This window comes from Xiphophorus hellerii, chromosome 1 (genome assembly GCF_003331165.1).
Source record: "Xiphophorus hellerii strain 12219 chromosome 1, Xiphophorus_hellerii-4.1, whole genome shotgun sequence".
Classification (NCBI taxonomy): Eukaryota; Metazoa; Chordata; class Actinopteri; order Cyprinodontiformes; family Poeciliidae; genus Xiphophorus; species Xiphophorus hellerii.
Genome location: NC_045672.1, coordinates 27,463,505 through 27,486,564, shown reverse-complemented (window position 1 = coordinate 27,486,564; position 23,060 = coordinate 27,463,505). Strand labels below are relative to the sequence as shown.

Below are 23,060 nucleotides of genomic sequence, written 5' to 3'. Positions count from 1 at the left end.
CTCACATTGTGTCATATTACTGTGGCAACATAAGTGATGCATTAGTGCATATCATGCAGTGAAGCAGTGAAGTTTTTCTGTTCCTCAATAAATTGACTTTTTTCTGTGATGCTAACTATACCCTAGTCCCATGGACCTACAACTGAAGGGGGTCCAGCATTGGTGCAGGACTGCTTGGTTTTACAATGAAAACACACAAAATAGAGTATTGAACCACACGGACTCATGCCGTACAATTCAATGAAAAGCAACACTTTCACTGAAATGGGAAATGTTTCCAGACAGATACTTTTGTTTTGCTCATAAATCATTGAAAATAAGAAGACATTTTATTGCCTTCATGTGGATCGAAACCACACCCAGTTACAGATTATGGTCTAGCTTAAGATTCTGTTCTAGAAGTCGGCTTAAGGTGGTATATTACATATTTTCTGACACATAGTGTCATTGTAAAGCGCAATCAACTAAATATGTTACCTTCAGTTGTCATGCACATGCTGCATATATAAAAAACAAATTACAAGAAAACTTTGCATCACAACCAACTTGAAATTGGCCTCTTTTTAAGAGCCGTCCATCATTTCTGGCAAGCTCTAGAACATCATAACAACAATGCTTCTCCATGATGCATTCTATACCTTTTATAATGATTCTTAGAAGCTCAGCAGACACACAGTTCCACCAGGTGTTTGCTAACTGCTGCTCCCGCTAGAGATGGTGCTTTGGGTAAATAGGTGGAGCATTGTAGCATTTAGACATCCCTGAATGGTTGCCATGGGAGATTCCAGGATTTCTCAAACGTGTATGAATAAATCAGCACTCTGGGTATGTTTCTGAAGAAGGAATGACATTAAAACATAATATACAGCTCTAAAAAGGTTTTAGCAAATTACAAAAAAAAAAAAATTAATTTAATATTTTTTGATTGTTTAAGTATATCAGTCAGAAACTCAAAAACTAAAACAATGAATGAGTTGGATTACAGCTCAAGTTGTGAGATTTTAAATCAAAGGTTACAAACTTTGTTTTTAAAATGAATAAACACTTTAAAAAAAAAAAAATTTTCTTAGACCTGGAAACTGATCAAATCTAATTTTCTATTTTTTCTTTACATTTTAAGATTGTAGAAATCCCATTCAAAGAAAGATTTGGCACAAAGTAAAGCAAACGGAGGAGAAATTGTGATTATTTATTTTTACAAAATTCAAGCATTTGTGAATTTGCTTTTTCAATGTTTACATTACAAAATTTGAAGTGTATTTTCAAAATGTTACAAAACGTTTCCAAAGAAGAAAACGGAAAAAACCCCATAGAAATATTAATAACAATAATAAAAAATAACAGTCACAACCTTGAGTATTATGAAGATCAAGCATTATTTAGTTGAAACAAGTTTAGTTTTAAGAACATGGGTTATGAACTGACATATGAGGCATAAATACTCCTACACCAAGTGGATAAGCAACACAGTTATATACTAAAATGAGAATAACACTGACAAACATGACAAAAAAAGCTGAGAGTGATCATCAGTTGGTCTGTTCTCTTTTTGGCTGATCACATGATTTGACAGTTTCCTCATGGTTCAGCCTCTTCAAGAGAAAAGGAAGAAACTTTGATTCTTCTTCCACTGCAGCTCATTCAAACGACAACTAATTTCATAAAACTGTACAGGTTTTAATGGCTAACATTCATGTTCACACTCAAAATCTTTTACACTTTTATCAAGTCATCAAAGTACAAAATGAAAAATGAAAGCCTAGATGCATGTACTGATATATACAGCCTATGGACGATGGAAATCTTAGTAAATGTTAACACTCACATGCAGCAAACATTTGAACGTGTACAGTGGGTTTATTTTGTCAGACAAGTTTGTAAATTTGCCATGCTTTGCTCCTCTTCTTTTTGTCTTTTCTGGCTTAAAATAAAAAAAAAATTAAAGACATTTTTATCCATGTGCTTATGCTGTGTTGCAGGAATTGTAGCGAGTTTAAGCCAGATGACAGGTGTTAGACTGCTGGATTCAGCAGTATGTCACTGGCTGCAGTCTTCATAAGAGTTTGTGATGATTAATTTAAAAAGAAGAGCTGCCAACCTCCTCTTGTTGGTCTCAGTCTGACTGCCATCAAAAACCCAGGGACTGTCTTCGTCATCATCAGCACTATTTTTATCTGCCAATATTATCATCATCAGACTAGTTTTCCTAATGTTTGTTGAGGCAAACAGCCAACGAGGAAAAGAACCACAGCAAAGCTCTGTAGCTCTAAGAGAGGTTATTATAATCCCTGCTGTTTTGTTTTGGGTTTTTGTTTTTTTGCTGCGGCCTCTATGGCTGAACAGGATAAGATACCAAATTTCTTTGTGTGGGCATGTATGCATCTGTGTGGATAAATGTATATTTCACAGCTCTGTGTCTGCCGTCTTTGCAGTGGAGTGGCCGTTGGTGGGAGGAGAAGTCTCGGTCTTAACCGCCTCCAGGGACTCTCCATTAACGCTGGGTTTCTCCTGAGTTTCTGGAGGAGGGTTCAGAGGGGCCTCAGACGCAAGGGTGTTCCCCTGATTCTCCTGATCCACTGGGAAGGCTTCCTCTGCCTGCAGCAACAGTACAATTTAACATTTTAAAAGATTAGAATTTTGTCCTTTTTTTTATCTCAAGTCTTCTTTTCTATACCAGTTACTGATTTTATATTTTTATCTTTAATCTCAAATGTACATAATGCACTGCCCAATTGCACATTTATCAACCAAAGGCAAATAATGTGTAAAAATAACATGTTTGCCTTGTAAAGCATTTAGATATTTAAATAGCAACTAATTAAGCTTTCTTAATTAATCAGTCATCAACAAGTTTGAGCACCACTATAAATTTGTCTTCATAAAATTACTTTCTTATGAAAAAGTCATGAGAAAGTCAATATTTTTAGGTACTGTTGACAAAGGAGGTTCAACTGTTGAGCTGTATTTAACTATCCCTTACACTGCCTCTGCACTATAATAGTTTGTTACATGAACTTAAATGTTTAAGGAAAATGTATTATTTTTTCATTATATTCAACAGATCAAACAACAAATGCATCAAATATGAAGCATTTTTCATGTTCCGATTAAACACTAAAACAGATGCGCAGATGGACCCAATAAGCCAGAATGTTTCCAGCACTACCCATAAACACACAAACAAAATACAGGCTCTTGTACGATCTCTGTCATGTTATGTGAGAGTTACAGGGAAACAGATGGGTAGATGAAACACTGATCATAGCAAATGCATTAAGACCATGGAGAGCAGGGTGTGGGGCTCTGGATGAAGAACTCGGTCTTTCTCTGCAGTTCATCTGATGGTTGGCCAGCTGCTTTCCCCAATTGGAACACTGCCAGGCATTTTCTACAAGAAAACTTTGCTGCTGCTTTGATTTCAGATATTCTAGTGTTACTTCATTAGAGTTCTGACATACAGATCCAAAAACAGGATCAGTATTGAGAAACTCAAAAAGAAAAATCATATGTGCAAAAGAATGATATACAGTCATAAATCAGATGGGATTTGGCCAATGCCAGAGCTATTATTAAATTATAGGAAGAATGCTCGTAAAAAAATTTTTCAAAACATGTCCTCTAAATGATGCAACCCTTTTATTTAACTCAAATTGTTCACAGTAGAAAACAGTAATTTGATATTAAAAGGATTTTTAAAAATGGCTTCTTTTGGAGGGTTATGAAACATCAATATGTTACATATCATGAGTTATTAATTTAGCATCAACTCTTTGCATAAAAAAATTATTTAGCTTCCAAACCAGCTAAGCATTATTATTAGTCCAGGTGGGGCGAATACCAAGGCAAATTACTCTTAACAGCTCCATTTTTGAAAAATTTAAAAGTAATTAATAGGAAAACGCTAAATTATTGTCACATACTTAAGTAAGAATCTTTAACCTTTTCAATCTGACTGCACACTTCCAAAGATACACAGTGTAAAATCAATATAAACACATTTGTATGAACTGAATCACTTTTATATCAAACAGTTTCTCTGTCCAGGTACATTTACCAGGTTCCGTTATCAGTAGTTGTTTCACAGGGAAAATAATCTGCAGCGCATCTACAACAGTAGAATGATTCATAAAACAGTTTTCTCTCATTAAGAACCACTTTAACATTTCTGAAGCTGGAACTTTTTCAAGTCAGAAATCTTCATTGCTTTGGTGCCACTTGGATTAACTAATATCTTTAGCTGTTACCTAAAGAATGATCTGAACTTTACAAAAGTAAACTTTATTCAAAAAGTGTGGACTAACCAGATAGTTGCCAGTTAATTTAGAATAAAGCATTTTATGCATTTTTTACCAGGGGTACAAATAAGTGAGGAGAGTACTGTGATTAACTTGGAAAAGAATAAATAAAAGACATTCTTACCAGTTTTTCTCCCTTAGTTTCAGGCTTCCGTTGACACTTGAAGTATCCCACAATCATGCCGAGGGCAGCAAGAAGACCAGTGACCAGTACTCCAACAAATACAGAAGAGTTTGATGATGGTGGGACGTTAACGTTTTTCAATCCCAACTACAAGAAAGTTTTATTAAAAAAATATTGGAGAGAAAAAGGTGAAATAAAATGTGGTTAATAGAAGTAAAAAAGAATCTTTGTTTGAAAAGATTTAGTTCTCAATTATCGTCCCAGATCTATGAGGTAACATTTAATTTGCTGTTGACATTATACAGTCAACTAATAAATCACTGAGTAAGATAATAAAACAGGAAAACATTTTGAGAATGATTAAGCTGTAATAAAATTGTGTAGGGTAACATTTTAAATCAGCTTAATAATGTTAACACATTTCATACTCTCCCTCACCTCGCCTTTCAAAGCTTCACTTTTGAGTGATCCAGCCAAAGAAGACAGTTTAGCTGCAGATCAAGAAAAGTTAGTTGGTATTAAGGCAAAATCAATAATAAAAACTTCAAATTGTTTTATCATAGACGCTATCATTAGTTACCATCACTGCTGGTCATCAAGACATTGCTGTTCTCTTGGAAGATTTTCAGATCACATTTTTCAGAGCTGCACCAATGTGCTAGGTTGTCCTCAAAGATGCGCTTTGTTGCTTCCTGTAAGGAAAAAAAACATATCTGCTTGTTTAGTTTCTATCTTATTAACCACAGTTTCAAAGTAATAAAAGACCATTAAGACATTAAATAAAAATGAAGCTTAATTGAACACTTACATCAACAAAGTGGTCTCAAATAATTCTCTTTCAAGCTAGAAGACAAATTCCTATTCAAAATCTTTCTAACCACACCTTGTTTTATCCAGTTGTATCCCATATATATGACATCACCTCCTTGCGCAACTCTTAGTTCATTCTTCTATTGTAATAGGAGCCAGACAGTGCTCAATGACCCCAAAAGAGCCCTATGAACAAACCCCAAATCCCCACTTAGGTGGGAGTGGGCCCACAGCTGGACTCTGGAAATTCTTGGCTGTTTAAGTATAGAAACAAGCATGTGAGAAGTAAATAAAAGCAGCCAGAAATCTCCTGTGGTACAACATTTACATATTTTTATGTAAAACAGATTCCATTCACGAATGTATTTATTTTTGTGTCACTAATTTTGCGTTGCAATTATAAAACTGAACAATGAACATGGGTTAAAAGAGTTAATTTACCTTTCACTGAGCAGGTCTTGTTAGAATATAATTTAAACCACCTGGCATTTTGGGTTTTTAGTTTCCTCGCTTATAATAAGTTGCCTTCATGTTTGATGGTTTGTTTCTGATGTGGTTTCTACATTAGTTTGACTTTTTTAGTTAGTTGTCATAGCAACAAACCTAGTCAGTTGAGCATAGTGCTCAGACGTGACCTTGCTGTGTAGTGCAACATAGTGGTGAACACTGTTCAGACAAACACATTTTTGTCTCCTGAGAAATCCACAGCTCTCTGGAAATAAAAATTCAGTGTGCTTATTGGTTAGGTTATGCTGTTTCATATTTGGCCATGTATGCTTGTGTATCTAAAAACCTATTTTAAGTCGCCTTAAAAATGAAGTAATTTGACTTGTTATATAGAACATCCAGTTATGTCATAAATGTAATTATTATATACCAAGTCTATGAGAATCCCCAATTAATCAAATGATGACTGGATGAAATAATGATTGGTTTAGAGCAGTGGTCCCCAACCAGCAGGCCGCGGACCAATTGGTACCGGGCCGCGCAAGAAATAATGAAGTACTTCTGGATCTTTTATTTTGAAAATCCTAACCCGGATTTTACCGGTTACGTCTTGCGCATCAAAATTGAGCCAACTTGCAGCAGAATGAGTAACAAAACAACATGGCAGTACTGCGGCACACTCCCCCCCCCCCCCCCCCCCCCCCCCCCCCCCCCCCCCCCCAACAAGAGCATCGGACTCGATGCTTACCACACTCGCAACATTGCGAAGGGCTGACCGGTCCGCGCGACTACAAAGGTTGGGGACCGCTGGTTTAGAGGAAGCCATTGAACCATCGTGCACTTAGCATGCTGAGGTGAGTGAATCTTCACCAGTACAGATGGAGTGTTTACATAGAGTAATTAAATGACGTTTATTCATGAGTCATTTCATCACTGTAATTAATTAAGTTAATTAATCTGTGGTCAATAAATAAAGAACTACAAGAACACGAACTCTAAGTTTCAATGTGACTTTTCTTCAGCAATGGAGTCTTGCACAATTACTGTGGATATGTCATGGTGGTTGACTGTATTACAATTTGTTTAAATGAAAAGAGATTATCTGCATTTTATTTTCTTTATGTGTTAAGTACACCCTCCCTTTGTATCTAGTATGAGTTTCCTGTCAGTAGCCCCATACAAATTCGAAAAAAAAAACTTGGCAATTTAATGCATATTTTTTTCCATCAGTTTAAAAGTCAGGCGCTTTGGAAAACCATGGAAATACAACTTAGGTAGTAGTGTGAGGGTATAAGATTAAAGGATTATAAAATAAAAAAAAACTTTTGACTGTTAACAGGTGTTAGAATGGGGACAAAAATAATCTTTGATGAGGATTGACAGTTGCTTAGGTTTTTATATATATATTTTTTTATTTTTTAAAGACTATTGTAAATGTGTATTAAAAGTTGAATGCCAACATTTATCTTAAGTAATCCCAGAACAAGTAATGATCTTTGTGCATTTTTTGTTAAATATTGGACACCAAGAACTCATGACAGCTAAAGAATGTCTGAGAAAAGTCTGGACCACTTTTTACACACTCTAGCTGATGCATCTAATTCCTTATTCGACTTCATCTGGGTGCACGTCACAGAAGGTCATCTAAAGGTCTTCTTCCAATAGAATAAAAGCCAGTCGGAGTGACACAAAGATTAGCTTTCTCTTCTCCTTTGGTGCATGCCAAAAATTGCAGCTGGCAGGCAGCTCAAGGAATTTAAAGAAGCTATAAATGAGACAAACACTTGTACTCACACAGTCCTTTGTTGTTACTTCAGCCTTAACAGCACTTTGTTCATGGATTTCTCCCTCTCCAACACACTCAATTTCAGGCTGCAAAGACAGAAATAAAGATTAAATCACACTTCATAAGGTTCAATGTTTTTCATTGCTCATAGAGCTCTGACATGTTTTAAAAGATGAACTCAATGAGATCCTTACTGAAATTATTGGCACATGTGTGCCTGTGATGACCCTTGAAGTGTTAAGATCCTTGGGGTTCCCCAGGGTACCTCCATCTTGATCATTGTGTCTGCTTGTTGGGACATTTGCTGGAGCAACAGTAAAACCTGCAGAATCTCCACTGGGTCCATCAGAGGGAACGACAGTTGGGTCTGGCTTAGGAGTGGATTCAGGAACAGCAGCTGGGGCATCAGTTCCTATGGACATAATAGAGACATAAGGCCTTGATACTTGTGAAAAGTTTTAGCTCTTTGACAGTTAACAGCAGTAATTCAATAATGTCTTTCAAATGACTGAAAGTTACACAATTGCATTTTTATCCCAAATTTCTCACCAGCACTAGAAGCTTCTGTGTTTGATGCAGGAGAATCGTCTTGACACATCACTTCGCCTGTAGGAAACAGAAAAAAAAACTTGAAATACTCCAGTGGTTCCCAAAGTGTGGGGTGGGGCAGTCAGGATAGTCAGATTAATTAATTTCTATGGTACACGTATGAGCCACAAATACGAAAGCAACTTTTTGACTTGATGAGTTGCTGATACATGCTGGGGGAAACCCCTTGGCAACAGCAATTACTTGTGGGATAAGTTGACCACTTCCTAGGTATTAAGCAAAAATATTCATTTGCTGTGGTTTCTATATTTTTAAGAAACATTATGACATTTTTAATTGGTTACTTGACATTTACCAACAAATGATTATGCCAACAAACAGCAGTAGGATTTTTAGCTGGATAATAAGACTAAATGAAGTGACAGTAATACTGTATAACACAACAGTTACTCAGATGTATCTTAAAACTTAGAACAACTGCAATTTAGTTTTTTCCTCGCTGTTCAGTCCCTTCCTACTTTATCCTAATTCTGGATTGTTTATGTCAGCAGGTATGCCTGCAGCATGTACATCTATAAAACGCATCTTTGTGTTTTGGTAAATAAATTAGGTGAATAACAACTCTTTTATCGCACAAGACTCCGGCCAGATTCTCAAAACATTTAGATACTGCAAGAGTGAAAACATGAATTTGGACACTGGGCATCATAGACTCGTACTGAAGGAAAGCTGGATCTCTGTCGGATTAGCTTTAGCAACTCTTGTATGCGACATTATTTTGGTCTATGTAATTCTGCACAAATTTCCACTGGAGAGGTAGGTTTAATTAGGTGCTGTGCAAAATTATGTCTGTCAGATGAAAGCTGGAAAATTCAGAAGTTCTAATTTGTGGCTGTTGTAACTAATTTTGGGAAAGTAAGATATTAAAATATGAAGATAATACACATTTGCAGAGGCTTTTGTGTGAGAAATTGTTCAATATTTTTCCTTTTACTGCCAATCTTGTGTTACAGTAACCTTTTTCACCTGAGAGTCTGTTGAAGTTTAACATTCTACAAGTGACAAAATCCCAAATAATTGGGACCATGGTGCCTAAATGACATTTTTTACAGCTTTTTGCTTTATCTAAATCCAGCAGTTTATATGCTGGGATTGACTCGTGAACACATGGTTTCATCTGCTGCTTATGGAACTTACCCAGAGGCAATTCACTGCTCCTAAATCCATGCCATGTTTTAAATGAATGAGGTCAATTATGTTTATTTTAGTATGAAATTTGTAAAGTTTTTCATTGTCTTGTTTTTCTCTCTTTTTTTAAAGGCGACTTGTAATGTCTGTCTTGTTCTGTTTTATTTTCTGCAGTTTTCATGTGCTCTACAGTACATGTGACTTTGTTGATGGCTTTTTTATTTTGGCTTGTTAACTCCTAAACTTTGTGTTCTCTTGTACTTCCTTCTCTATTTCTCTAGTTTTTTGGGGGGTTTTGGTTGTAGTTGGTACACACTGCAAAGTGTGTCCAAGAAAATATTTTACCAAGACCTATAAGCTTAGAATGTGGGTTCAAACTAAAATCTTACTTTTTCTGAAGGTCATTTTTTTCATAACCAAAAACACACAGGGACCAATTACTTCTACTATGTGCTAGCAGCATTCAGAATCAGCCTGATGGAGTGTCGCAGCTTGTTTTGACTTGGGGTCACAAACTATCTTAAGGGAATGCAGCATGAAATGACACGTGACTTGTGTGACACTGGGGCTATTGTGAAAAGTATGAAGCATGCAGAGTACAAGGTCAACGCAGAATATTTTAGATTTACATTTCTAGATTTACATTGCAAATGTAATGATGTGATGTATTACCAATATTTATGTGATCAATTAAGGTGGAGTGAATAGCAGAAACAAACAGTGAAGGAATTACAGTTGTAAATTCAATTATTTTATTCATTGATGAATTGAAATTATGATTTTCTAATTTTCACTAAGTATAATGCACATTATAAACCTGAAGCTATTAAATTCTTTCTACATGCCTTTTGTTGTTTCACCTGCTTAATATTTAAATTCTTGCCTTGTTGCTTTGATTGTTTTTAATCAATTTGAGTCTCTTATTTCAACTTTAGTTAGACTTTCTGCTAACTAAAGTCCAGATAAGAGAGACTGAAATTGATTAAGAAAAATCATCAATTTGATTTTTCTATTCCGTAAGCAGCTACAATTGATTGTAGTTGTTTACAATCAGCTGTAAGCAACTAGGAAATCAGTTACTTACAACAGATTTCCTAGATTTGTGTCCCGGTTTGGAACTAAAGCTGACAACTGCAGCATGTTGATTTTTCCCAAGTCAAACAGTATCCATGATTTAGTATTGTTCACTTTACTGGTAATGCAACTGATACAGATAATCATGAGCTAAGGCCCAGAGAAATGTGAGAAATTGAGGGTGGGGTATCTAAGAAAACTAAGAAAACATTCATTGCTTTCTGCTTATCTGAGATCAGGTCATGGGGGCAACAAGTCCAGGAGGGAAATCCAAACATTCCATCCCCCAAAAAGATATTTTCCAGATTATTCTTGGGTATCTAAGTTACAGCTTAGAGATGTAACTATCAATCCTTTTCTGGACTATTTGAGTTTTTGATTATTAAAATTTTCAGCAATTTTAGTTTTTCTATTCCAAGGATTGTAACACATTCCCCAAATATCATGCTTTGTTTTGTGCAGGACTCTGATGGGGACCAAGCAAGTGATCTTGGTTCTGCATTAAAACATGGATGTCGATGAACATGTATGTGAATCCTGGTGCTTTTTGCAAACAAGAGAGAAATAGATTAATAACATAGTATTGGGATCTTTTTCTTGCATTACTGATCCACCTCTCATCATGACCATAGTTGAACCATAAGTGGAGATTTTAACTTTTTTGATAAACTTTTATTTTAACACAAAAAACTGGACAATTGCTCAAATGAAATGCAGAAGAGGCCTCTGTCTGGACTATCAACCTCCTGCTTTATTCTATTATATATGAACAAGACTCCAAGATCCTTGAAGTCCTCTACTTGCGGCAGAGACTGTTCGATGGGAGGAGACTGCACAAACTCCAATAGGAGATCCAGTTACAGCACTTCAGAATTAGGCTTTTTTGATATTCTAAAATATGTACTTCCAAATGATTTGCTCTATATGACGTTTGAGTACAAATGCAAGAACAAAACATTCTTAACTTTTGAAATCTACCAGTTTCACTGGAAATGTGAAAAAATTACAAACATCCTTTGACAATTCCTATTTTCCCCATTTCCTTTCTTAGTTATTTCCAAATCCAGCTTCATTCTGCAGACACCTCCAAATCCAGACACCTCCAGGCGCTGCAACCATCTTCTGATGTCTAAGTTTATTTCTCATTTTGTACTATTCATTTCTTTATCTTTGTATATTATGTATATACACAAACCTGCATCTTAACTCGAGTCGAGCAAATCTCAATCTCGTTGTAATCTGTTGATGACAATGACAAATAAATCTTATCTTATCTTATCTTATCTTATCATTATCTAGAAGTGAGTGTTGGTAAGTATTTATGGCAAAGGGTAAGTTTAAGCAGCTTGTCCTGTAGAGTGAAATCCTGGTAAGTTCATCAGTAAAAGCAAGATGTCTAGACCAAACATGTCCTAGGGTGGATCCTTCTTTTGAAGTTAACTTATAATACATTTAAAAATTGTTTAGACGTGTAAGCTAAGCACTAAAAACAAGAGCGAGAGCCTTTCCAGAGTTCATGAGAGATAAATGAACTTGGCTTGGGTTAAATCATTTGATAATCACAGTTAAATACAAACCCTCTTGAACTCTACAAATCTATTAAACAGACGATGTTATTAAACTACTTTGGCTAAACAGATTCCACTTAAACAGGTGCAGATTTTCTACAGCCACCTACACAGAGGTAAAACTGTCATACAAGCTAATATAATGACAGCCTTGAAGAAGAAAAAAAGGCAGTGAATGAATATTAGCGATAAGACTTTCCTTTTAAGCTTAATTCCCATAAAGACAATAAGTGTATAACATCTGACCAAAACTTTCCTCTAGTTTTTAGCAATGTGATTTGTGGACTGCTGACAATATAAGGTCACAAAGATTTTGAAAAATGTCTGAAGTGTTTACAATCCCTTAAACACGGGGGACCTAAATTCACTCTGTATTTATTTTACATCAGGTCAAAAACATGATCCTGTTCCAACATAATTTTCACAATGCCTTTCCAACAGTATAGACTACAGTGTATGCAAAGAACTAAGGATGAGCTCCACAGGTGTAACAATCTGAGGTAGGAGATATGTAAACAACGTATTGCCTCGTTTGTCATTGTGCTAGTGTGATGCCTCTCTGGGCATTTCAGCTTAACCCCACCTTCCCACTGAGAGCCCAACTGGCAGTGGAAACACTCTCCTGAACACGCCGGACCATAAACTATTATATCAAACTGTGATGCAATGCTTAGTGGAAATGAGGCATATTAGTCATGCTTTTGAAAAATATGGAATTTATATAGGGACTAGGAAAAAAAAAAACATTATTGAGAGGAAGCCAGATGTAGAGCACACAGCAAGCGCAGAAGAAGATGCTTTGGTCAAATCATGCCAAAACGTTTTGGTGTAATTGCAAAACATTGCATGAAAAAAAAAACTAATACACTCTGAACCCACCATACCCCATGAAACACAATGGTGGCAATATAACAATAAGGGCATGCATTTCATTTGCACAACCCACAAATGGTGGGTTCTAGTTACTTTGACCCTGCTAGTCTTACTGCTTTATTCAAAAGTGCAACATTATGGAACTATTATATTTATGTTCTATGCTGAATTGACTTTGTTTTCCTATTTTCTCTTCTCTTTCACTTTTTATAACCTTCAGAAGGTCTAACTTCTGTTGAATCATACATTAAGCTATTTATATTGTGTAAATGTAATTATAGTTTTTTTTTCCCTGCTCATTGATAGTTTCTTAAATCAGTGTTATGTAAAAATGTGTCTCTGGCGTGCCGTGGTGGCGTAGGGGATAGCGCGACCCATGTTTGGAGGCCTCGAGTCCTCGACACGGCTGTCGTGGGTTCGATTCCCGGACCCGACAATATTTGCCGCATGTCTTCCCCCTTTTCCTGTCAGCCTATTGTCATATAAGGGACACTAAAGCCCACAAAAAAAAATGTGTCTCTAGGCATGGATGTGGGCATTTTTAGCACTCCACCACTGTGGACACACACACTGTGAAAGGAGTCTTAATTCCAACCAGACATCCCAGCATTAGTGTAAACCATGGAAAACTTCAGTCTTAACACAAACACAGGAAAACATACAGAAACATAACCTTAGACTCTTCCCACTGAGTTTCAAGATGGGAAATGAAAGCACAATGTTATGGCTGCATAGGATGTAACCTCTGGGTTTATGTGAATGTCTTTTTACGGTTCTAACGTTATTTATCACTTTTCTTCAGTTACCCGGATTATCAACACATACTGTAGATTATAATTAGTGGTAGCTCTGCAAGCAAAAGACTAAACACCTTTTTTAAAAATATATGCAATAAACATCTGAACGTACATTATGATGAAGCTCGTTTGTCAGTTTTTACTTTTTGGGAATCACATTTAAGCTGAGATTAAACATACTTTTAATTAGCCTAGATTTCTGCTGATTTTTTTTGGGGGGGGGGGTTGGATGTAATATTCTGATCTTAAATGTTTTTCATGTGCTTAATTAATCTGCATATTGGCTACAAATATGCTACACTTTGTGAATTAAGTTAATAAAATAAACAAACTTTTCAATGATATTCTGATTTATTAAATATGACCATATAGGAAATCTCTAAATTGGTTATGGTCATGCCACCTTTCTTTGGAATGCATAAAAATATCCATGACAGCCTGGTAAAAGCTTGAGAACGAATTGTATATTCTACTGTATCAGACAAATAAACACTGGAGTGTTATTTACTTGAAACCTTGTATTACACAATAGTGAGGTTGGGATATGAATATATGTAAGAATAAAAATTTCCAGGACAAACTAACATTTAATTAATTATGGCAGATCCAATCTCTCAACCCTGGAATGCACTTCCATGAACTTCCCAGTCTCTGAAGACACATGGAAGAGCAGGGAGGTGTGATGATTAGCTGGAGGAAGGAGGACCAGGTCTTATCATCAACTCTCACACTAAAAGTATTGTGAAGGCTAGTTAGAATGTTTTTAAAAATGGTTCCTTAATTTCCTTTCAGACATCCTCCTCTCAGCCCCTCCTCCACCAGTTCTCACTGGGGACAACCCTTCATCCTCCCCCTCACTGGCCAGCAGATGCAGTTACGGCATTTTGTGAACTCATCTTTACTGGAAAAACTAGGTAACATGATTTTCTCTGGAGGGAGTGCAGTCTGTAGTTTAAAATTATGATAGTAAGTGTAGACACCACAATTTACCAGTTAGTAAGTTTATGTTAAGCTTGGTAATACTCTTGTTTCCTTACTCCTTTTTTAACTTGAACTCACACATTAATCTGAAACAGCAGCCAACCAAACTTGGCATGTCTCTGTCTCCATTGGCACCACGTCTAGATATTTATTATCTCCCAACGTCACCCATCTGTCACAGCATTTTGCACTGAGGTGTAACAGCCATTGTTACTACCATCCCTGTGTTTAAATTTAGGGCCGGGGTGTTGCAGGAAATGGCTGCAAACGCAAACATTGTTGTCACACTTGATTAAACTGCTCCAGCTGAGAGTGGGAACAGGGGGACAGGACTTTTTCACTTATAAATTATGGCATTTGAAGATGAGTTTTGCTTCCTCCCTAGGGGAGACAAGGGAGGAGACCCAATAGATGGATGGGGGAGAATAAGGGGTGCAGCTGCTGTAAGTGTCCTTTGGGAGCTCTTTCCCTCCCTGCGTACGCACTGTGCTGTGAACTCATGAAGGAGGAGGAAAGCCTCAGCCCTAAAGCTTGGGATTATGATTTGACCTCCACCCAGACTGCAGAGACAACACATTGGATGTCATCATTAGCCACACCCTCAAACCATTACTCATCCAGATGTCCAAAGAGGACCCCCAAAATCTTCCAACCACACTTTTTCTGTTCATGTTTCTTTAACAGAAAGAGGCTGACTTAAGATCATTTTAGAAAATATGATACAGAATCAAAACACTGAGACTAAGGCTGCAAATGCCCTTTAAGCATTTGTAAACTGTTACAACCACAAACTTCAGTGCACTTTTGGATTTATGAAAAGTATAATGTGGGTCTGCTTTTACTGTTCAGCTTTTTCCATGTGTGTCATGTCACGTAAGAGGATTTCTTTTTTAACAATGTTTTTCTTCTTGCTAGATTTCTTGTGTGCACAGCCAATGATTCTCCTGAAGACTGGATCTCTTCAGCTTTTCTACAGTTTCATTGGACATTGTGTCTACTTCTCTGATCAATGTACTCCTTTTCTACCTCATTTTTAATCGACGTACCATTTTCTCTCAATTTCACAAAATGTGAGAATACAAAGAACTGAATATATAATTTTGTTGCCAATTATCTTTACAAATACAAAAAAAACCTTGGTTGGATAAACAAACTTTTTTGTTGTAACTACTGTTGTAAGAAAAAATATTAATGTAAATTAAGTACTGTGTATGGACAATGCTGATGTCCTTGTACATGAGAACTATTTTTGTTTGGGGTGGTGAAAGTGGACTTTTCCTCTTTGTCCACTCCCTTTGTGTTTTCCAACAAAACATACGATAGCTTTTCAGGGAAAAACATGGAAAAGAATGGACAAGAGTGTTGGAATGATATCCATGCACATCCAAAGAGGAAGTGACCTCTTTGAACTGCAGAGGGAAACGTACTGAGACCTACACATGCACATCACCCGTCACCAGAACTACTACGAACTCCTAGAGCAAACAACATGACCATTGTGTTCTACCCTGTCATCACAATGAAATAGATGAACTGTAGTCTGGTGAAAAAGTTAACATTTCTCTCCCCAAAAAATTAATTTTCTCCATTCTCTCTCTTCTTACTACATTTCTGAGTGAAACTGGGGGACAACAACTGAAAACAGTGCCTCATGATTGATATCAACCTCTGAGAAATGTCTGTTTTTATTCAGTCTCGAGTTTACTCATTAAAATAGTTTGAGCCGGGCAGTGAAACTTTAAACCTGTTTCCAAAACAGACTGTTCATTTTCCGAGTGGATTAGAAGCTGGAAACAGCAGCAGCTGCTTCAAGAAGCTGCTAACAGCTCTCCTGTCTGTGTCCGAGCCGACACCAGCAGATGTTGGTGGACTCATTCCAGCTGCCGATCTCTGCGGGGGAAAGAGGTTACTCAAAGACATTAGAACCTATGGCCCTACACGCCTAGGACGAAGTGGAAAAACAAAACTTCATAATAAACATTGATAAACTTTCTGTGCTTGTCATGGAATCACATACACTCTGTATTAAGTATTCACACATGTAACACAAGGGAAAGAGTCGTCCAAACTCAAGACTTCCTAGAGCAATAAAAGACCAGACCTTGTTCTTAATTAAGATGTATAAAGTATGCCTTTAATAGCAGGCAATTTGGCCCACATTAATTACCATGAGCCATTATTTGAGTCGTCAAATGGCTCCAGCGAAGGCTCATTAGGCGCTTTTGTTTCCATGGATAAACAGTAAAACTCTCTGCAGGTACAGCACAGCCTGGTTCTCCAGCACAGAGTTTGTGCATTCCCTTCAATTTCCATCTTTATTTTCCTTTCAAACAGCTGAAGCTGTGCAAGAGAAAAATGTAGCAGTCCTACTTTCAGCTGACCGGCAGTGTGCAGCACCCAGAGGAACTGGGTTATTCTGTGCTTCAGAAAAAAAGAAAAACCTTTTTTTTTTTAGGTACCTCATTAAAAGGCCTAAACCGTATAAACTGTCCAGGTCTGACTCCTGGTATTGGTTGTGGGTAGCATTTAAAAAAAGACCAGTTTTTAACACTAAGTCTGTTTTTTGTGTGAATGGACTGGAATCTGAGATTTAATCAATTTTAACAAATTTCAGACATAAGGAATAAGCCTTTTTGACCCTTTATATTGACATTTAAATTTAAAGAGAATTAACACACATATTGTTCTTATTCTTCTTAATAAACAGTGGGTGCTGCCGGGTCCCCTCCCCATCCCAAGGCACTCACAGTTGACCCAGTCTTCATGCTTCAGTCTGTCTCAGCTGCAACTATATTCACAGCCTCCAGCTATCTGAATCTAGTTAACATGTCGGAGCAACAAAGAGGCTGACAAACTGAAAGTCTGACAATATAAAGGAAAGGAGAGAACGCAATGTCTGGAGAGTCAAGTGTAATCCTAATTAAAGACTGTACAGGATGTTAGTTCACCACATTTTTAGATCTCCCTAGGTTTCACACTTTCACATTAATTTTAATGTTAGTACAGGTTGTCTAAACCTTGCCTAGAGCAGAGATTTCATGATCAAAATTGGTGTGGCTCATATACCTAGAAATGTAAGTGCTGAAAAGAGAATTAGCAGTTTTTTCTGCCTACTTTATGCCAGTCACAGCCAACAGCTATAAAACAGCAGCAGGGTGCCAGGGGAATAAGAAACAATACGTTCTCCAGAACGGCAGTAATTGGGAAAGGAAGATCTGAACTTTGACGTGGCTTCTGCTTTTCATTAAGTTTATATATGTATATTTTTTTTTAACTAAACACTGTTCCTATTTCCCTCAAGACAACCCCCTTTCCAGAAAAAAAATATTTATGAGTGGAGGTGGTCGTTTTGTTTTCTGTTGAAATGTTTTCTGTTGAAATGTTTTCTGAACAGTAGGTGATAAAGGAAGATACATTAAAAATGACACTGACACATTAAATGTACTAATGAACAAACAGAAGATTCAACAATAGCAGCTGCTTTGCAACATTTGGACCATTTTTGATCTTGATGAAGAAGTTTCTGAAGTAAAGAGACATTTGACAAAACTCAGACTCTAACGTTAATTATTTAGCTCACGCAGGTTCTTAGCCACAATTTCTGGCCCAGATGGACACACACCCTGCCTGACATAAGACCACTATCTGCCAAAAGCTTATATAAAGACCCACGCCCTCTAGTTGATGACGTAATTCAAACTCTAACATCACATCTTGGGACTTAAAGAATGCTGGTCAACAGCCCGGGGCCATGAGAAAGAGAGTGGCAATATTTCGCCTGTGTTTTCATTGGCAGAGTGAAGTTTCTAACCGAGATGCAAAAGTTTCAACTGTTGGAGCAGTTGATGTCGTCAAATTAAATGCTTCGACCTTACTTTAACATCTTTTATTAGTTAAGCTTATGCAAGTCAAAGGTTATCTGCCTATCTCCTGGGGATTTTTGCACACCAGAATCTTCCAAACAAGAGTGAAAATCTTTGTTTTAGTGTGGCCCTTTTGAAACAGCAATTGTCACAGCTTCTTCTGCTCTGGCCAGGCCCCTGACTTTAGCAACAGGAGGAGTCATTGTGGATGACATGGTGAAATAAGCGAGAAAAGATGTTTTTCTCCCTGGCTGGAGCAGATGTAAAGCTTGGGTTTTCCCCTAAAAGAGAGACACACAACTTATAACGTACTCTGAGAACTTTCGAATGACATCATCCAACTCTGCAAAGCATGGCCAGTTCAGTGCTGCATATTTGCACGCCTGCATAACTACCGACTGGCAGCCATGGGAAGTGGGAATATAAACCAAATCTGTTTGCTGGAGAGTCGAGATGATTGAGTTGCTTGGATATTGCAAAAATCTCTCAAATAATCTTGGCTCTACATCTCTCTCTGTTCTCAACCATCTACTCTTGTTTGTTTGATTCAGATTTGTGTTAAGAAACTATCAATCTCTATTGTTCTCCAGATGCAAATAAACAAAAAAAGACAAAATTACTTCATCCATGGAATATTCTTCTCACTATAGTGCTTCCGATAGATGTATACTGTATGTTTTCAGGTAAACCATTCCACTGAAGCTCTTGCCCTCTTGGAAGGCAAACCTTTGGCCCAGCCTCAAGTCCTTAGTTGTCTCCAGCAGTTTAATCCCCTAGAGTTTAGCTATGTCCACCTTTCTGCCAACTCAGACAAGCTTCTATATTCATGCTTAAGAAAAGTTATCCTAAAGTATAATGTTGATGTTTGAATTGAAGATAATGAGCAGTGTTTTCTGCCGCTCAAACTGTTCCATTTTAGTCTGATCGGACCAAAACTTAATCTTCCACATGTTTGTCTTGTTCTCTACAACTAGCAAAATTAAAAATAGCTAAACAACACCTCTGACCTTGTCAAACACAGATTTGACCCCCTGAAAAATGCTAAAATTGCCCACTCAGGACGCTCCATAGGATTGCTAAAGGTGGCCTGAGGGATCTGTCTTTAAAAGGTTAAGACCTTATCCTTTAAGCCTCGCAAGTTGGGAGCTGCAGCAGCTCCCAACCAGACAAGCCCCAGCAGATCCCCTGGCTTCCATTATCCTGGCTAATGGTTTCCTCTATCCTGCAGCTGGTCAGAGTACAACTGACCAGCTGCACCATGTCCTCCACCATGTCCTCCTCTAGGCATGAGCTGACCCTGTTATTTGACCTTTGTTTGAGCTTTGAACTAAGTATTCTCTTCCAATGTATAACCCTGACATACACCATTTTAAGAAGATAATGAACAATAACCCTAGTGGGCATAACCTTTGGCTAGCAAAGGACTTTTTCCATTCCTAAACCAGATTATGAATGATAATAATTACTGGTGCTAAATTTGCTGAAGCATGGACTGATTGGTTACTTCTCCCAAGATGAACCAAACTTGAACAAAACACAAAATCTGCATTGAACAGAGTTGATAAAGAGGGTTTTTCATTGGGATCAAAACAAGTTAATCGAGCATGAGAGATGAAAACAGTTCATGTCTTTGAATGTCTGTTGACGTCACTGACCAATCATCTGACCCAGATTTTGTAGCATTGAAAATACACTGTCTTATTTTTTTTTTAAGTATCTGGATTGCTTTCTGTGACTTGTATGGTGCCATTAAGGCAGTTCAAATTGTGTTTATCTACTACTAAGGTAGCTACATGAGGTGACAAACACTTGTCTGAGAAATCTCTGCATATAAGTAGGTATGAAACTATCAAGTTTTCCTTCTCTGAGCTATAAATTTGCCTGTGCAGTTATAACTTTTCACCATGGTGAAGGTTGTACACAAGTCTGAACATTGTAGCAGGTCTATGTGATCTCAGAGCCAACATTACAGCATAGAAGCCAGGGTGGGTCTGCAGACACCCTCATGATATTCCATCATTATATTAGTCTATAGATCACTGGAAGAGCTTATAGGTACTTTGTCATTAAGATAATTATGACCTAGTGTTTAAAATATTTGTTACTGTGTTATTTGCTTTCACGTCAGGTCAAATCAGAGCGCTATTTTCTGGATGTTGGTCACCTTTTTTCATTACTATCTTGACAGGAAGACCATGCAGTAAATGGCCCAGGGATCAAACCTTGGACATCTGTAGTAAATATTCGCTGCTTTTGTTTTAACCTCTCAATGCCAACACAGCAGTTAAAAATATTAGTAAAATAACATTGACATAAACTTCTATAACTCTTTGGAGATTTGTGTTGTTTTATAATGGTAGAAGTCCACTTTAGTGTTGGGTCCTCTCAGAATAGCTGTTAGCTTAATGCTTCCAGGTCAAACTAATCACAACTAAATCAAACAGCATTTGGTTAAGCAGCTGTGAAATTTCAGGGATTCAGGCTATTTCAAGATAACAGAAGTCTGATTAGGTCCTGAACTCTCTCTGATGCTGATTGTTGACAGAAGAAAAGGAGATAGGGAGTGGTCCACAACCAGTGACTTTCCTGTGTCAACACTGTGCTGAGAACAGAGCATCAAAAACATTTCCGGTCAGCATAACTGTCTGATAAAAAGGTAAAGCGAGGTAAAAGTAAAAAATATCACAATTTAGGAAAATGCTATTTTGTAAAAAATTTTTCACTGTCTTATATTTCTATTAGGAACCAGAAATGTTAACAGTGCTTTTGTCATGCTATTATTAATTGTGCAGCAATGCCTCTTACAAACATTTCATAGGTGATCAGCCATCTGTTGGGAGGAAATGACTCTTCAAAACAAACATGATCAGGGATTAGAGGTTTGTAAAATAGTGTTTGCATAAACAGCTCTGACCTTTTTGAGATTACATTAGCTTATGCATCTGGGACCAACAGTGTTATCTACTGTAGGTAAAAACTTGAGCCACCCATTTCACATCGTGCCTGTTTTGCAGTCACGTTTGGGGATTTTCCTTTTCGCTCTGCAGATTATTTTTGCTCTATTGCTTTTCCAGATTAAGTTGACAAATAGAGACCAAACTCTATGCCGTGCAGTGAACTTGGAGCCAAATTTGTTATGAGTGATATTGGGCAGCAAAATAAAAAAAAACACTTGACTTGATTGGGAGTACCCAGCGTAATTTGATTCTCATGTAAATCTAATTACCATCTGTTTCTCTGCTGCGGCATAGGGTTTGTGGTATGCCCTTTTATTGCACAAGTCATGAACATGTTCCACCATCTCATGATCATTTCCCGGTTAAAGTAAACGATTCGCTCTTTCCATCAGTCTGCAATATTCCTCCTGGTTCTCCCAAGGTCAGTCCAAACATTTAAATGCATCTGGGGCCTGACAGCTCTGCAGAAGTCGTTACAATTGGCTGGAGTAAAATCAGCACCGCCTTACAAGTACTCCTTCCAACCCATGCATCACCCTGCAATTAGCATCATGCCTTGAACTGATTTGGAGCATACTGCCCCAGTGAGTACGCAACATGAAAGCGCGCACATTTACTATTTACATGGTAGATTAGGAAAAAGCACAGGTAGAAGACAGATTTTTATCCTCATTTCCAATTTAAATGTGTTTTGTGAGGCTATGAAATCACATATATTTTGCAAAAAATGCAAATACAAGTAGATTGTCTATGTGGTGGGCATGTGGTTTGAATGTGGCTTTATCCATTTTTTACAAATTCAAAGACGTTGTAGCTCCACCCAGATGCTCGACAGGATGTAGAGCATAAGGATTTTCAACTGAAACTTTCCGTCTCCGAGCAGATCCTTTGTGTCTGCAGCCACCACACCACTAAGAATACGTCTAGATGTTCATGTGCAAGCCTACTTTATGGAAACCCCTCATGCCCAATTAGGCATGGGATTTCTACTAACATATAAATATAAATTTTCTTTCCTAAAATTATGGAGACAAAACCAAATAAAAAAAATCTTGAAATTCTACAAAGAATAATAAAAATCCTTTGTGGAAACCACTAAAGGTGTGAATGAAACAGTGAAAAAGACATGCTGTAATTAAAAACAGACTACTCACTGCTAAACAATAGAGCGCAGAGGAGCAGAACTCCAGTCATGCTTCTGCAGAGCCCATTCATTCTCCACATGGATGCGGCCATCCTCTGTTCGAATTCGACACGTCTGGCGAGACTTTGTGTCTGAAGGGGAAAAAAACTGTGGGAAGTGAGGGTGAGCTAGTGGGCTACGGGAGCTTCTCTTGTGAGGTCTGAGAGAGCAGGACAGGAGAGAAGGATAAAGCCTGGCTTGTGTTCCGTCTCTCTTTATACGAGCCCGCTCCTTCAGCCTCCCTTGCTCAGCTCTTTCCACACCCCTTTTCGAACTGCCTCATGTTAACCCATTTCCCCCAAAGCAACGGCCCCTGCTTCCTCCCTAGTCTCAGTGTGTGTGTGTGTGGGTGTGTGCGTGTGTGGGCGTGGGCGTGTGGGTGCGTGGGCTCGTGTGTATGTGTGTAGGGATGTAGAGCAGGCATTAAAGTGTGACGAGATGTTTCTGGGAAGAAGGCTGGGTGTTGTTTTAACTCAGCTTTGTTGGTACTGGTTCATGTTTATTAAACAGAGGTACAAGTTCTATTGGTAGTACTCAGGTTGTTTATGGTGGTACTCAGAAGAAT

General features: G+C 37.6%; 1 protein-coding gene and 1 long non-coding RNA gene across 2 annotated transcripts; one reads left to right on the top strand and one right to left on the bottom strand.

Moving 5' to 3' along the window:
* Window positions 1-1,175: 1,175 nt before the first annotated feature.
* On the bottom strand, window positions 1,176-22,714 carry cd34 (CD34 molecule). Its single transcript, XM_032557626.1, has 8 exons — window positions 22,467-22,714; window positions 8,012-8,068; window positions 7,657-7,874; window positions 7,471-7,548; window positions 5,000-5,111; window positions 4,858-4,910; window positions 4,420-4,566; window positions 1,176-2,595 (listed from the first exon to the last, which is right to left on the bottom strand). Exons 1-8 carry the CDS (start codon window positions 22,546-22,548, stop codon window positions 2,404-2,406), a joined length of 939 nt encoding a protein of 312 aa, XP_032413517.1. The 5' UTR covers window positions 22,549-22,714; the 3' UTR covers window positions 1,176-2,403.
* Window positions 13,163-16,357, top strand: LOC116716790 (uncharacterized). The gene is made up of 2 exons (XR_004338624.1): window positions 13,163-14,425; window positions 15,408-16,357. It is a non-coding gene; the product is annotated as an uncharacterized LOC116716790 (long non-coding RNA).
* Window positions 22,715-23,060: the final 346 nt, after the last annotated feature.

Bases quoted from the DNA above. Each gene is read 5' to 3' on its own strand.
- cd34 (XM_032557626.1), bottom strand. From the start codon at position 22,548: ATGGCCGCATCCATGTGGAGAATGAATGGGCTCTGCAGAAGCATGACT. The intron at 5,112-7,470 runs GTGAGTACAAGT...TTTTCCTTACAG, and splicing joins AAGTAACAACAAAGGACTGT to GAAGCAACAAAGCGCATCTT. The intron at 4,567-4,857 runs GTGAGGGAGAGT...ACTTTCTTGTAG, and splicing joins GTGAAGCTTTGAAAGGCGAG to TTGGGATTGAAAAACGTTAA.